General features: G+C 44.6%; 1 protein-coding gene across 1 annotated transcript in view; it reads left to right on the forward strand.

Moving 5' to 3' along the window:
* Positions 1 to 16,960, forward strand: part of brinp2 (bone morphogenetic protein/retinoic acid inducible neural-specific 2) — a 46,341-nt gene that overhangs the window by 19,450 nt on the left and 9,931 nt on the right. Inside the window, exons 2-6 of the mRNA XM_060058859.1 lie at positions 2,581 to 2,915; positions 8,225 to 8,415; positions 8,838 to 9,022; positions 10,573 to 10,678; positions 11,292 to 11,528. Coding sequence (XP_059914842.1) covers positions 2,635 to 2,915; positions 8,225 to 8,415; positions 8,838 to 9,022; positions 10,573 to 10,678; positions 11,292 to 11,528 — 1,000 coding nt within the window. The 5' untranslated portion in view covers positions 2,581 to 2,634. The remainder of the gene's footprint in view (positions 1 to 2,580; positions 2,916 to 8,224; positions 8,416 to 8,837; positions 9,023 to 10,572; positions 10,679 to 11,291; positions 11,529 to 16,960) is intronic.

Genomic DNA, 16,960 nt, shown 5'->3' on the forward strand with positions numbered 1-16,960 from the left:
GAGACCAGGAACCAGCCTGACTACTGGAGACCAGGAACCACCCTCACTGCTGGAGACCAGGAACCAGCCTCACTACTGGAGAACAGGAACCAGCATACATACTGGAGAAAAGGGCCTCACTACTGGAGACCAGGAACCAGCCTCCCTACTGGAGATGAGGTACCAGCCTCCCTACTGGAGACGAGGAACCAGCCTCCCTACTGGAGACGAGGAACCAGCCTCCCTACTGGAGATGAGGGCCTCACTACTGGAGTTGAACAGACATATGTTCACCGGGCTCAGCGACTGTCACGTTCCTTGACATGGTATTTGACGGGGTGATGAAGCAGCCCTCAGCACCTATTGGTCGGCCACTTACAGCCAACATGATTGGCTACAAGGTCAGATAATGTTACCCCGGCCCAGATCCGCATTTGTCTGAGAGTCTCTTCTCCACAGAACTTTTGTTCAGTAAACGCTGATTTGGTAGATCAGAGGACAGCCAGATGCAATAATAATAAAACGAACTCGGCGAGATTAAAGCGTTGTATTTTCAGTTGGTTCTTGAAACATCACAACATCACTATCAGATGGATATATTCATTTCCATATCACATATATTCATAATTTAAAAAGAAGACTCGGTTTCTAGGCTATCTCATTGGTCCACATAGGGTCCGGAAACGCTACACTGCCCCCTTGTGGACACGTTAACACAAGGTGTTACCGCAGTTTGTTCAGCTGAAGCATCGGGCGATTCCTGTGGTGGCCCTTGATACTGATTCAACAAGAGATGTCCTTGAGTTAAGTTCTCCTCCTGGCGATGCAGAGGAAGGTAAATAGGAAAGAGGGTGTCTTGAATAATGCAAGGCCAACATTAAATGTCAAGGCTAGAAATTCCACTTGTTCCTATTGTCTCTCTGACGTCGTGACATGTTTTATGCATTTCATAATTAGCCCAGTGTCGTCAGGGACAAGAAGAGCAGGTCTTTCTCCGAGCAGTAATGGATAAGGAATCTGGTGATGTTCATTTGAAAGGCAAATTGTGCAGCTCTCATAAACAGGCCAGAGTTTAGCCTCAATCCATTTCCCCACCAGTGTAATGGAAATGGTATATGGTATACATCTCTTTATATCTATAACAGAGAGAGAGAGAGAGAGAGAGAGAGAGAGAGAGAGAGAGAGAGAGAGAGAGAGAGAGAGAGAGAGAGAGAGAGAGAGAGAGAGAGACGGAGAGACGGAGAGACGGAGAGACGGAGAGACGGAGCGAGAGAGACAGGGAGAGAGAGACGGAGAGAGATGGAGAGAGAGGTTGCACTTGTATTCTTTGAACTGAATGAAAACCTAGGGAGGATTGTAAAATATTTATATTAATAAATATTTATAGCGGAGTTGGCAGCAAGAAGGAAAAAGACACATTTTAAATCTTATCTTGAGATTACTAAACCAGTTGTCGACATGAGATGCTGCACTGAAGCCTTTCCTTTGAAGACTGCTATTTGGGTTGGGGTATGGTGAAGGTACAGCTGGTTTATTAGGGTTAGGTTACACACAGCTCCTTAATTTGCAAGATTGGATAGGTCATGGGTTAGATCTGATAGGTCCTGGGTTAGATGTAACAGGTCCTGGGTTAGATGTGACAGGTCCTGGGTTAGATGTGACAGGTCCTGGGTTCGATGGAGAGGGTTAGAGAAACAGATGGAGGAGATAGAAGCCGCAGGTTTCATGATTTTTCTCCAAACCCTCTCCTCCCTCCTTTCCTCTCTCCTCTCTCCTCACATTCTCTCCTCTCCTCTCTCTCCCCTCTCCTCTCTCCTCTTCTCTCCCTCCTCTCATATCTCCAGATAACAGTAGGGCGTTGTCTTCTGATCAAACATTCATATAAAGATGAGGCGTGACTTTTGTGATTTATGATTTATGAATGTAATTATTTTATCATGCAAGGACAACTAGAAGGATGTTTTCCTGCATTGTGGAGCTTTTATAGTGGACATGGTTTACAGATGCATAAAATGTATTGTATTACCAGAAAAAATATCTGAAATATGAGCCAATGTCAATCTGAAAATGTAAGAATGGTTCAGTGGTATATATATATATATATTTTTTTTTATTATTATTTTTTATGTATTTATGTATACATAAATATATACATATATATATGCATATCTAAATCTATCTAATCTATAATCTATATATATATTAGTTGTTTTACTGTTATTAGGTTTTTCTGAATGTATATGTATATGTAGACCAGGGTAAGAAGGCTATGAGTATAGATGATTAACTGCTGTGGTATGGTGGAGGTTAGGGTCAGGGTGGAGGTTAGTGTTAGGGTGGAGGTTAGGGTTAGAGGTGAGGTTAGGGTGGAGGCTAGGGTTAGGGTCAGAGTGGAGGTAAGGGTTAGGGTGGAGGTTAGTGTTAGGTTGGAGGTTAGGATTAGGGTGGAGGTTTGGGTCAGAGTGTAGGTATGGGTTAGGGTGGAGGTTAGGGTGGAGGTTTGGGTCAGATGGTAGGTATGGGTTAGGGTGGAGGTTTGGGTTAGGGTCGGGGTGGAGCTCAGGGTGGAGGTTCCCAGTAGGTAATGGGTTCTGTGTGCAGGTCTCCGAGGTGACGGAGGAGACATGCGGCTCCCGGGTTCCCGGCCCTCCCAGCATGACGACTCGTTGGCCAATAAGAAGAGAGCGCTGCTGCTCCTGTGCTAGCGGGCTGAGCTCCATGCTGCTCTGGACTCTACTGCTCTTCTCCTCCTCCTCCGCCTCCTCCGCCTCCTCCTCCTCCTCCTCCTCCTCCTCCTCCTCTCGGGTGGGGGTGCTGGGTGGAGGCCAGCTGGACTGGCTGCTGTCGGAGCGAGGGCCGTTCCACCGCTGCCCCGAGTACACCGAGTTCAGAGACAGGTTCCTGCAGAGCTTCTCCACCCGATACAAAATCTACAGGTACGTGTGTGTGTGTGTGTGTGTGTGTGTGTGTGTGTGTGTGTGTGTGTGTGTGTGTGTGTGTGTGTGTGTGTGTGTGTGTGTGTCTCTGTGTGTGTGTGTGACCCGTTCCAGTCTGAGTGTCTTCTCAACTTCAAGTATAAACACACACAAGGAGAGTGACTTGGTGAGGTTAGGTCACTAGCCCTAACTCTAACTCTAACCCTAACTCTAACCTCTAACAGTAACCCCAACCTCTATCTCTAACCCTAAGTCTAACCTCTAACCCCTAACTCTAACCTCTAACCTCTATCCTCTAACCTCTATCCTCTAACCTCTAACCCTTACCCTAACCTCTAACCCTTACCCTAACCTCTAACCCTTACCCTAACCTCTAACCCTAACCCTAACCTTTAACCTCTATCCTCTAACCTCTAACCTCTATCCTCTAACCTCTAACCCTAACCCTAACCTCTAACCCTTACCCTAACCTCTAACCCTTACCCTAACCTCTAACCCTTACCCTAACCTCTAACCCTAACCCTAACCCTAACCCTAACCCTAATCTCTAACCCTAACTCTAACCTCTAACAGTAACCCCAACCTCTATCTCTAACCCTAAGTCTAACCTCTAACCCCTAACTCTAACCTCTAACCTCTATCCTCTAACCTCTATCCTCTAACCTCTAACCCTTACCCTAACCTCTAACCCTTACCCTAACCTCTAACCCTTACCCTAACCTCTAACCCTAACCCTAACCTTTAACCTCTATCCTCTAACCTCTAACCTCTATCCTCTAACCTCTAACCCTAACCCTAACCTCTAACCCTTACCCTAACCTCTAACCCTTACCCTAACCTCTAACCCTTACCCTAACCTCTAACCCTAACCCTAACCCTAACCCTAATCTCTAACCCTAACCCCAACCTCTTACCCTAACTCTAACCTCTACCACTAACCTCTAACCCTAACCCAAACCTCCAACCTCTAACCTCTACCACTAACCTCTAATTTCTAACCCTAACGTAACGCTAACCACTAACACTAACCCTATAAACACACACAAGGAGAGTGACTTGGTGAGGTTAAACTAACCCTAACTGGTTTAATATGATGGTTTAGACTATAAACCATCATATTAAACCATCATATACACTCTAAACTTTAGAGTGTCTATATGATGGTTTAGAGGGATATCAAGCAACTTAACTTAAAACTCAAGGGAATTTCGGGGAGGTTTTAATTGTGAGTGTGTGTGTGTGTGAGTGCGGGGGTGGAAAGATCTTAAATGTGTGTGTCTATGTGTGTGGAAATGTCAGCCTGGGCAGGAGGGGGGTGGGGTATTGGGTATATTGGTTTTTGCAATGCATAGGACTAGCCTGGGGAATGGTAGGCTAGTATGTGAACATGTTATTGCATGTATGGATGGATGGATGGATGCATAGATGAATGAATGGTAGAGCAGAGGGCGGATGAATGGAGAGGCTGTTCCTCGTATATTTTTATGGATGTGATTTTCAAGGCCCCTCTAGGGACGGGCATTGGAAATGAGCTAAAGCTACAAATAATATGATGCTTTCTGCTGGATGGTGCACAATCCACATGAGTTGTATCTGTCCCTATCAAATAAACTAAAAATATATATCCATATGTGTGGTTGTTAATATGATGGTTTAGAGTGTCTATATGATGGTTCAATAGGATGGTTTAGAGTGCATATATGATGGTTTTGATTGTATATGATGGCTTAAAAGGATGGTAGGAGTGTCTATATGATGGTTTAGAGCAGGGGTCTTCAACGTTTTCCAGGCAAAGGACTCCCAAACTGATGGAGAGATGGAGCAGGGACCCCCTACTTATACAGTATATTGTATAAAATGTGTTTTATATTAAACTGGTCCTATAGTGCCATGTATATATGTACCTTGTTATTTTGCATTCAATACCTTCAAATAATACACAGGTTAATATATTAATGTTTTTATTTTAAACATGTGCAAGGTACAGTGAGTAGGGTGGCCATGCCACTGCCATTCATAAACATAACATAACATAATAAACTGATACCTGCCAAGATCAACAATGTCTGTCAATTGCATGAAATCATGCATAAAAGCTATTCAAATGGACATTTTTAAAGCATAAATGTGGAAACGAAAATTAGTGATGTTTGTTAGTGTCTTTCTTATCGCTCCGCAAGTAGTCCGGTAACTTATTAACCTCAGTGGGTCCAGTTGCTAAGCGACGTCAATGTCTTTGGCGGAATATTTCTCTGCTGATCGCTTATTTTCCCAATGGTGACTGGCGTTCTGTACATTATCCCTTTCATAACAGCACGCTCTCTCTCCCAACAGTCTTGGCTGCGCACTCTCATCCAAATACGTATTGTTTGCGGCGGAGGAGGGGGTATTTATAAAAACCGAACGAGAAACTGACGTCGCTGTGCTGTCCTTCTTCTTAATTGAAGGAGCAGGCAGAGAAAAGCTCTCTCCTACTGGGCTTTCATTAAAATCAAATGCATAAAAATGTCGCAGCCAGTCCAGATATGTCAGGTGCGTGCGAGAGACTGTACGTGCACACGAACATATGCTTACCTCTTTTGTAAATTCCATATATATAGTACATTCGGATTGCATGATAGGAATAGATGATCTATTCCGATTAGAAATCGGATCAAAAGTGTCCATGTAAACGCGGCTAGTGTGTTGGATTCATGTTAATGTGTGTTTAAAGACATTTCAATTTGTGGAAAAAATTGCGGGGGGGATATAAAAAAATGTCTCATCAACCAAAACTTTCGCGACCCCCCTGCAGTACCTTGCGGACCCCCTAGGGGTCGCGGACCCCCTGTTGAAGACCTCTGGTTTAGAGTGTCTATATGATGGTTTAATATGATGGTTTAGGATGTATGTTGGTTAAGAGTGTATTATGTTGTTTTAGAGTGTATATGATGGTTTAAAAGGATGGTTTGGACTAGAGTGTCTATATGATGGTTTAAGAGGATGGTTAAATAGGATGGTTTAGAGTGTCTATATGATGGTTGAGAGTGTATATATGAGGGTTTAGAATGTCTATATGATGGGTTAGGGTTTCTCTATGATGGTTTAGAGTGTCTATATGATGGTTTAATAGGATGGTTTAGAGCGCTATATGATGGTTTAATAGGATGGTTTAGACTAGAGTGTCTATATGATGGTTTAATAGGATGGTTTAGAGTGTCTATATGATGGTTTAATAGGATGGTTTAGAGCGCTATATGATGGTTTAATAGGATGGTTTAGAGCAGGGGTTCTCAAAGTTTTGACAACTGAGGGCCAATTTAGGAACCCAAAATTTGACTGAGGGCCGCCAACATTCCGTCAGCATCCCAGTGGTGAAAAAAAACATTGCACCCGCACCGTGGACCTCTGGGAGTGAGGTCAAGTGAGGTCTAAATCATGAAACTGAGGTTCACCCTTTCAAAGTAATGTACAGCCGGATTAAAACTAAAAAATGTAAAAGGATTTAATTGAAAGCTAGAGAGAGTCGAATTTTCTCTTTATATTTATTTATATTTGTTTAAATTAATATTGATAAAAAAAAAAAAAAAAAAAATCTTTTTTTTTTATAACTTACATAATTATGTATGTCATTGCGGGCCGCCAGGAATGATTCCGCGGGCCGCCATTGGCCCGCGGGCCGCACTTTGAGGACCAATGGTTTAGAGTGTCTATATGATGGTTTAATAGGATGGTTTAGAGCGCTATATGATGGTTTAATAGGATGGTTTAGAGCGCTATATGATGGTTTAATAGGATGGTTTAGAGCGCTATATGATGGTTTAATATGTTTAGAGTGGGGATGGCCAGCGCTGGGACCAGGGAGGCTAGCTGCTACGTGCTAAGTGGTTTCATTAGCTGCATCCATCTTCATTAGCAGCTCTCTGGTCGCTCAGGGAGACGGAGGCAGAACAGTAAACGATGCTCGGCTTCTGCTCTTCAATACGCTGCCGATGGCAACGATTACCACATCCCACCACTGTGAAGGATAAGGATAAGGTTAACCTCCCCTATCAACCCCAGCACGAGGTACACTTTAAATCAAGATACCTCCTCTTCCTTTAAATCAAGATACCTCCGCTTAACTTAAATCAAGATACCTCCTCTTACCTTAAATCAAGATACCTCCTCTTACCTTAAATCAAAATACCTCCTCTTCCTTTAAATCAAGATACCTCCTCTTACCTTAAATCAAGGTACCTCCTCTAACCTTAAATCAAGATACCTCCTCTTCCTTTAAATCAAGATACCTCCTCTTACCTTAAATCAAGATACCTCCTCTAACCTTAAATCCAGATGCCTCCTCTTACCTTAAATCAAGGTACCTCCTCTTACCTTAAATCAAGATACCTCCTCTTACCTTAAATCAAGATACCTCCTCTAACCTTAAATCCAGATGCCTCCTCTTACCTTAAATCAAGGTACCTCCTCTTACCTTAAATCAAGATACCTCCTCTAACCTTAAATCCAGATGCCTCCTCTTACCTTAAATCAAGATACCTCCTCTTACCTTAAATCCAGATACATCCTCTTACTTTAAATCAACATGCATCTTCAGGTCGGGTTAATGTTCAATATTTTATTGCTTGGTTTTTGCAAATATACATCTTCAGGAATATGTACATGCTCAATTTGGTTAGGTTGAGAAGGGGTTAGTGTCTGTTAGGACTAAACTAACATTAACCTGGAGAAGGGGTTAGTGTCTGTTAGGACTAAACTAACACTAACCTGGAGAAGGGGTTAGTGTCTGTTAGGACTAAACTAACATTAACCTGGAGAAGGGGTTAGTGTCTGTTAGGACTACACTAACATTAACCTGGAGAAGGGGTTAGTGTCTGTTAGGACTAAACTAACATTAACCTGGAGAAGGGGTTAGTGTCTGTGTTGGAATCGTCTGAATTGTGTGTGTGTGTGTGTGTGTGTGTGTGTGTGTGTGTGTGTGTGATCTCAGTGTAAGTCCTGGGCTGCCGACCGTTTGTGAAGGCATTTGAATCATGTGTATTATCCCGTTTACAGAACTGGCTAAACTAACCCGTTGTAAACTTAGTCTCCCCTAACCCTAACCATAAACCTCAAACGAAATATGTATGACACATATAGCCTTGCAACAACAAGGTTGATAGTTTGATCCTCGTCGTGGTGTCCCTGAGCAAGGCGGCTCCTGACGAGCTGGCGGTCGCCTGGTTGACTCTGCTGTCCTTGAGAATCTTGCTGAAATCGCTTTGGATAAAAGCATCTGCTAAATGTAAATGTACTATGATTATTCCTTGTATTTGTATTTTGATTGACAGGGAGTTCAGCCACTGGAAGGTGAGCAGCTTGGTGACAGAGAAAAGAGATTCACCGCGAGCTCCGTTGCCGCTAGCGCCTGAGTTCCTACGCAACCTGCGGTTGCTAGGACGACGACCCACCCTGCAACAAATCAACGAGAACCTCATCAAAAAGTACGGGACCCACTTCCTGGTCTCTGCAACCCTGGGAGGTGAGAAGGACCTTCTAACTACAGTAAACCTTCTCCTCAGCATCTTTCTATCTGTGAGGCTTTGCTTATGGTAACCCTGATAGTGAACCCCAACCCTAACCCTAACACTAACCCTGTTAGGGAACCCCAACCCTAACACTAACCCTGTTAGGTAACCCTAACCCAAACACTAACCCTGTTAGGGAACCCTAACACTAACACTAACCCTGTTAGGTAACCCTGACCCTAACCCTAACACTAACCCTGTTAGGTAACCCTAACACTAACCCTGTTAGGTAACCCTGACCCTAACACTAACCCTGTTAGGTAACCCTGACCCTAACACTAACCCTGTTAGGTAACCCTAACCCTTACCCTGCTCCCTAACCCTAAATCCTGCTCCCTATCCCTAACCCTAACCCTGACCCTGGCTTTGCTCCTAGGGGAAGAGTCTCTCACCATCTTCCTGGACAAACAGAAGCTGAACAGGAAGTCGGACTCTGGCTCTGGGAACAGCTCTGTGGTTTCTCTGGAGCTGCTGCACCAGCTGGCCGCTTCATACTTCACTGATCGAGAGATCACTCTGAGGAGGCTGCACCACCTGCAGATAGCTACATCAGCTATAAAGGTACACCTGAACAGCACCTGCCGATAGCTACATCAGCTATAAAGGTACACCTGAACACCACCTGCAGATAGCTATGTCTGCTAGGTCTGATACAACCTACCCCTAGTGCTAGGTCTGGTACAGCCTACCCCTAGTGCTAGGTCTGGTACAGCCTACCCCTAGTGCTAGGTCTGATACAGCCTACCCCTAGTGCTAGGTCTGGTACAGCCTACCCCTAGTGCTAGGTCTGGTACAGCCTACCCCTAGTGCTAGGTCTGGTACAGCCTACCCCTAGTGTGTGGGTGTGTTGTGTAGTTGTGGCTGTGGGTGTGTTGTGTAGTTGTGGCTGTGGGTGTGTTGTGTAGTTATGGCTGTGGGTGTGTTGTGTACTTGTGGCTGTGGGTGTGTTGTGTAGTTATGGCTGTGGGTGTGTTGTGTAGTTGTGGCTGTGGGTGTGTTGTGTAGTTATGGCTGTGGGTGTGTTGTGTACTTGTGGCTGTGGGTGTGTTGTGTAGTTGTGGCTGTGGGTGTGTTGTGTAGTTGTGGCTGTGGGTGTGTTGTGTAGTTGTGGCTGTGGGTGTGTTGTATACTTGTGGCTGTGGGTGTGTTGTGTGGTTGTGGGTATAGATGTGTTGTGTAGGCGTGTGTGTAGGTGTGATGTGTACTGTTGGGTGTGTTGTGTACTTGAGTGATGGTGAAAAGTCCTTTGGAACAGAGAGTGACTCATCGTCTGTACTGACACTAATCATGTTTTTCAACCAACCAATGCCGTAGGTTACAATGCAACGCGCTTCTATGGAATTTCTCTGTGTAGTGCAGAGTGTGTGTGTGTGTGTGTGTGTGTGTGTGTGTGTGTGTGTGTGTGGGGGGGGGGGGGGGGGAGAAGTGACAGCTGGTGAGTAGGAGGTCTGCTCTTCTTTAAAGAGTAGATCTGTCTGACTGAGGCTGAGTGCTGCGATATTGAGCCACAATATCTCAGCAGAGCTTTGTGTTGGTGTGTTTGTATCGTATGAGCTTGTGTTGTGTTGGTGTGTTTGTATCTTGCGTATGTGCTTGTGTTGGTGTGTTTGTATCGTATGAGCTTGTGTTGTGTTGGTGTGTTTGTATCTTGCGTATGTGCTTGTGTTGGTGTGTTTGTATCGTATGAGCTTATGTTGTGTTGGATTGTTTGTATCGCGTGTATGTGCTTGTGTTGTCGTGTTGTATGTGTGTATGTGTTTGTGTTGGTGTGTTTGTATGTGTGCAGCACTGCTACCCAGATCAAAAGCAGTGTCGTTCCTGAGGTGGTCTGCTGAGCTGGGAATACTTTCTTTATCTTTCTATCTGTTCAGCTATATTATGTTTTGTTTATCTTATGTTAAGTTATGTTATTTTATGTTATTTTATGTTATTTTATATGATGTTTACATGAAGGATGTGTCACAGAGATAAGAGGTTTGTCTCCTAGGTAACGGAGACAAGGACCGGGCCGTTGGGATGCAGTAATTATGATAGTGTTGGGTTTCCTAGGTAACGGAGACGAGGACCGGGCCGTTGGGATGCAGTAACTATGACAGTGTTTGGTTTCCTAGGTAACGGAGACGAGGACCGGGCCGTTGGGATGTAGTAACTATGACAGTCTGGACTCTGTGAGCTCCGTCCTGGTGCACAGCCCCGAGAACAAGATCCACCTGCAAGGTAGGACCTCCACATGTGCCTCCACCTGCACCTCCACCTAGATCTCCACTTCCACCTCCACTGTCACCCTGCAACGTCAGGAGTGTGTTGTGTAGCAGTACAGCTCATACTGATGTTGTGTAGCAGTAGAGCACCTACTGATGTTGCGTAGCAGTAGATCTCATACTGATGCTTGTGTAGCAGTACTGTGTTGTTTTGTAGCAGTAGATCTCATACTGATGCTTGTGTAGCAGTAGTGTGCGTTGTGTAGCAGTAGAGCTCATACTGATTGTCGTGTAGCAGTATTGTTTTTTTTGTGTAGCAGTAGTGCGTGGTTGTGTAGCAGTAGATCTCATACTGATGCTTGTGTAGCAGTAGTGTGCTTTGTGTAGCAGTAGAACTCATGCTGATGGTCTTGTAGAAGGATTGTGTTTTTGTGTAGCAGTAGTGTGCGTTGTGTAGCAGTAGATCTCATACTGATGCTTGTGTAGCAGTATTGTGTTTTTGTGTAGCAGTAGTGTGCGTTGTGTAGCAGTAGATCTCATACTGATGCTTGTGTAGCAGTGTTGTGTTTTTGTGCAGCAGTAGTGTGTTGTTGTGTAGCAGCAGAGCTCACACTGGTGTTGCGTCTCAGGTCTGCAGGCCGTGCTCCCGGGGTTTCTGCGCGGTCGCTTCGTGGAGGCGGCCCTCAGCTATGTGGCCTGCAGCTCGGAGGGAGAGCTTCTCTGTCACAACAATGACTGCTGGTGTCGCTGCTCCGCACACTTCCCAGCATGCAACTGTCCATTCGCCGACATCCGAGTCATGGAGGAGAACCTGAAGAAGAGCAACGACGCCTGGAGCGAATTCAAAAAACACTTCATGGAGTCAGGTAACAGAGGTCAAGGGTCATCCCTCCTTAATACTGACAGAGACTCTTTAACCCTTTATTACAATTCAGAACGGCAGATTAACTTTCTACAACGATTCAGAGCGGCTAATTAACTCTTTATGAAGATACTACACCTTATTAACGCTTTATGAATATATATAACAGCTATTAACTTAAAACAATTCAGAACATGTTAAACTAGGTTAGTCTAACATCCTAACACTAGTGTTTTGGTGAGGGTTTAGGTTAGTCTAACATCCTAACACTAGTGTTTTGGTGCGGGTTTAGGTTAGTTGAACATCCTAACACTAGTGTTTGGGTGAGGGTTTTGGGACAGGGTGTTTATTAGGATATCGAGTACATTGTGTGATTGTCAAGCAGCAGATTGAGATCCTGAACCAAACCAAGGTACCTTCACACTGGGACGAGCCAGCTGGTCAGAGTCTCTATCTTCTAGCTCAGCCGCCTCAGGTAAAGACCTCTCACCTCCACAACACATCATGTTTCCATCAAGGCCCGTTGGTTGGCTGATGAGGTCGGCCTTTGGTACATGGTGCTTTGTGGGGAACCATTCAGTTGTGAGAAGACTCTTTCTAAGAGGCAAATGGAGAGAGTTGGGGATTATAGGGTTGAGAGCTGAGCATGGGAGATGCTGCCTTTGGCACCAAGCAGTCAACTCATTGAAGCATGACACGGAAGGACACACATATATTTATTTGTGTGAGTGTGTGTGTTTGTGTGTGTGTGTGACTCTCCCTCGCTCTGCTGCTCTCCTCTAAAGGATGGGGTTACTAAAAGGTAAACTGACTAGGTTCTGGTTGAAACCAAACCTGTCATAGCCTATAGTTAGACTGTAACTATAGGGGATGACAGTTACCATAGCAACCAGCTACTCTGTAGCTGTTACAGGGGAGCCGGTTGCTACGGTTATCAGCACTGGAATGCTGGACACAAGCAATCGTAGCACCTTGAGTTCTACATCGTTTTAATACACCAGCACTCCTGGGGGGTGAGTGTGAAGGAACATTGACCGAGGGCTATCCCAGACCAGGGGGAACTAGGTCAGCCCGGGGGCCCCCAGGTGCCCCGGGGGTATCCCAGACCGGGGGGACCCCCAGGTTCCCGGGGGGCTCCTGCCTGCTGCAGCTGGTTCCCGGGTAGCGGGGGCTGAGTAATAATAAATAAAAAAAGTAATAAATACATTTTATTTAAAGGCGCCTTTCATGGCTCTCAAGGACACCGTACATTAGAAAAACATTCATACAATCAGTAGCAGATACGCAAGAAGACACATAAATAAACAGTTCAAATAAAGTGGAAAATGGGTGATGGTGATGTGGTGATGTGGGAAGGGAAGGTCAGGAGGGGTACGCAAATCTGAAAAGGGGAGTCCTGAGCTTTGATTTAAACCGGGATATGGAGTCGGTGTTGCGGATGTCAGGGGGTAGTGCCATCCAGAGCAGGGGAGCAGAGCGGCTGAAGGCCCTGCTCCCCGTCGTGGGGAGACGGGCACAGGGGACAGTGAGGTGTACAGAGGAGGAGGGGAGTGCACGGGAGGGAGTGGCAAATTGAGGTCTGTTAGGTATGTGGGGGCAAGATTATGGATGGCTTTGAAGGTGTAGGGGAGGATTCTAAATTGAATACGGAGATGAACCGGGAGCCAATGAAGCTGGTGAAGGACAGGGGTGATGTGGTGAGAGGACTGTGTTCTAGCGATGATACGTGCTGCTGAGTTTTGGACCAGTTGGAGTTCACAGAGTTTTTTTGGGGGGGCCGAAGAGGAGGGAGTTGCAGTAGTCAAGCCTTGGAATGAACAGACTGTGAATGAGATGGCAGTGGAGTCAGTGGTGAGGGAGGGCCGGAGACGGTTACAATTGCAGAGGTGAAAATAAGCAATGCGGGTGATGTTATTGCTGTTACGTTGTAGAATAGTGATGGAGGAAGGGAGGAGTCAGGTTTGGTGGAGAGGTAGAGCTGTGTGTCAAGTGTAAAAGTGAAAGTGACTATTATAGTGACGAAAGATATTGCCGATAGAGGAAGATGGAGGTAGATGCTTAAAAGTAGGGGCCCGAGGACCGAGCCCTGCAGAATGCCTGTGGTGACGGAGGAGGGTTGGGAAGCGAAGGACTTTAGTTTGATGAACTGAGTGCAGCCTGAGAGGTAGGACTAGAACCAGTTGAAGGGGTGTGATGAATGCCAATGGATGCAAGTCTATTGAGGAGTATGGTGTGGGAGATGGGTTCAAAGGCCACACTCACACAAGCAGGATGAGGATGGTGAGGAGTCAAGGGTCAGCTGCAATGAGGAGGGCATCCGTCAGTGCGTTTACATGACACTCAAGAAAGTCAAATTATTGGCTTAGTCCGACTATGATTGGATTATTAAGATGCATGTATACACCTTAGTCTGACTAAAGTCGAGTCAAATCGAGTTACTCATAGTCGAATTAAGCGTGCATGTTTACGGTCAAACGGATTGGAATCGGATTATGCGTTCTGCGCATGCTTGAGATTTTTCCCGGGGAGTGTGAGCTGGAAGTACAAGGAGACGATAGTCCTGTTGTGGTCGCCGTCGGAAAACGAGAAACAGCGATTTATTTAAAAAGGTGGCGGAAGATGGAGGAAGCCGGTGTCGTGCCAATGTAGTTACCCCCTACAAAAAGTGTATAATCATCAACATGCATTCAGTACACACTAAGCTTCTGTTACGAGAGTAGCGTATGTGTGTGCGCGAGAATGGCAGTGTGTCTGTGAGTGACTGCAGTGTGTGAGTGGACGAGCAAGTTTAGTGAATGAACAAGTCCGGTTGTGTCTGTGCAAACGTGTACTGTTAAGTCAGTTGAACTACGAATAAAGTAGCCAGCCTGTCAAAGATCGTGTGGATCCCGATCTTTGCTCTGACCCGAGCCTCGTCTTAATGCAGCCAAGGAGATGGAAGAGCGTTATGAATAATTATTAGATGATTGTGTTGTACAATGAAAGACAGTAAAGATTCAATATGAATGGCAAAATAAGGATGGGATTTTATTTGAACAATAAAATATGTGTTGGGCAAATTATAGAGAGGCTGAGATTATAGATTTCATATTCAAAAGGCGAAGGGGTGAAAAAATTTAAGAAATATATTTAAGAAATATAGGCCTACTCAAAGCCCAAATCATTGATATCATACCCTATCCAATAATAAAGAAATTTGAATTTGAATGGTAACAATTCCGTTAAATCCTCGTCCCCGTTTTGAACGTCTCACTCATGGCTGAGTCTTTCTGATTAGCTCTTAATTGAGATCACCTGTCACGCACCCCTTTATAAGGTGAACACAATGGGTTTGTGTTACTTTTCGCATCGGCCTGTGTCAATCGAGGTTGAGTTTGTGAGGGTTGAAAGTTTTCGATCTAGATTGCAGATCACTATTGTCACTTTATACAAACTGAAAGTATGCGTTGTTGCGTGTTTGTTTTTGTGGGGATTTGACTGAACAGCCCAGACAAATATTGCTACCAACATGGCACTTTGAAACAGACCACCGCAGTGAGTAAAAGTTATTTTCCTTTATTAATTGTTGACGTTTTTGGGCTGTCTCCTCAGACACAAGCCATCAGTATCCCTGCTCTTTGCACCTTGACATGCATGTCGCCGCTGTTTGTTAACCTAGCTTTGCTGATTTGTATCTTGTGATGTGTGTGTTTTTCTTAACAGGTGTTAGATGACTGACAAGATCTATGGGGGGGCCCCCTTTGGGCCCCCCCATACCAACTTAGTCTTCAAAGGAATCTAGTGCTATGGGACTCCAGTGTCTTCAAAACATCCTCGGAATACATGTGTATGAATGGTCCACCGAAGGGTTGATCTGGAAGCCACCACGGTCCACGCAGTAATCTGCTGCGTGGGCCGTAGTGGCTTCCAGAGCCATCTTTCGGTCTTGGTCAGGATTTGTTACAGTTGTCCTTCAATGTAGCAGGCTACGGGTTTCTGAAGAAGCCTGCTTTATGTAGCATTGGAGTACAAATATTGTGCAAAATGCTCATGTAATTGCACTAGCACTAGTAACCTGTAGATTAGCTTAGTTTAACGTCATTCTGTGCTGTCTCTGTCAAATGTGTGGCTTACTTTAAGTCCACAAGGCCCTCTGGTAAACCACGTTGGAACACCCCTGGACAAGGTGATTAGTCACTGGGTGTGTGCTAAAGTTTTGTTCCATTTTTCACTAGTTGGTTAAGGTTTAGTAGAATTGTTTGGATGCTAGCGACGTGATGGCGTATGTACAAGAGCCTACCGTGGCCAGGCCACAGTTGCGACGGCCATGGCCAGATGGCCTAGTGTGAGTGCAACCTTGATTGCATTTGTATAATGTTTACCATTGGATGTTTATGCAATTTGGCTTAATTCATCCGCAGTAAAGCTGCATTTGACTATTCCAGGGTCGTTTTGTACAGGCTTTCAATTGACCATGTTGACTAGTTTGTGGGAAGTTTTTTTATTTTTATTTTTTTTTTTACCTTTGCTTACAATCCAACGGTTGTGGCCACTTATGCAACTGGGCTGTGAACCTTGCAATTCTAGTTGCATATTTGTACACGCAAGCTTGTCCATTTCTATCGCCATCACTAACACTAGCTTCAGCATTTCCTTGTAGGCCATTAGCTGACTTGTGTATTGGAGCGATGATTTGGGTATTTTAAGATGCTTAAACCTAAAATAAAGCAAAATGGCTGTCTGGTGTGCAAGAGCCAATTTGTTGGCTTGCAGTAGTCGAGGAGTTGCCGTAGGTCGTAAGCCATCTGGAGGTTGTGGCAATGGAGGCTTGTGGTAGATCTGCCATCCAAGAAAGGTTAATTCTTCTGAAGCATGATTAATAGTTTAGTAAATTGAATCTATTCATATAGAACTATAAAATCCAAGACTGCAGCCAGTAACTTGGATCGCAATATGTGGAAAGTATTAGTCTTCATTTGTAACAACAGAATAATTAACATGACTAACTGGGTTTCTTCCATTTTCTAACTAGGGGGACTTGAGGGGGACTTACTTTGCCCAACAGATTTGATGGCATGACTACAGGGTGACAAAGACAATTATTCCCTGCCTATCAAAAGAGACTTCTAAAACATATCTGCTAGAACAGTTCCTATACTTTTTGTATAATTTGGTCATGCTGCAAATTTACTTTTTGTAGTTGCTCCATATTTAGTTCTTTGACAGCCTCACCTGCTAGAAAAGTCTATTCAAATCGGCTAAATATAATGAACTAAATTAATAGCCATGAAATGTTGTCACTCATACTAATGGCAAATACCCTCTTTCAGTTGGTGGTTCAACACTGATGTCTCTCTAGGCTTGAGGGAGAGCTCACAAGTAAATTACACGAATGTCCTGGAGCAATTGGGAATACACTTTTATTTAGTCTACCTGACCAGGGACATCTTTGAACTA

The sequence above is a fragment of the Gadus macrocephalus genome, chromosome 8, assembly GCF_031168955.1.
Source record: "Gadus macrocephalus chromosome 8, ASM3116895v1".
Classification (NCBI taxonomy): domain Eukaryota; kingdom Metazoa; phylum Chordata; class Actinopteri; order Gadiformes; family Gadidae; genus Gadus; species Gadus macrocephalus.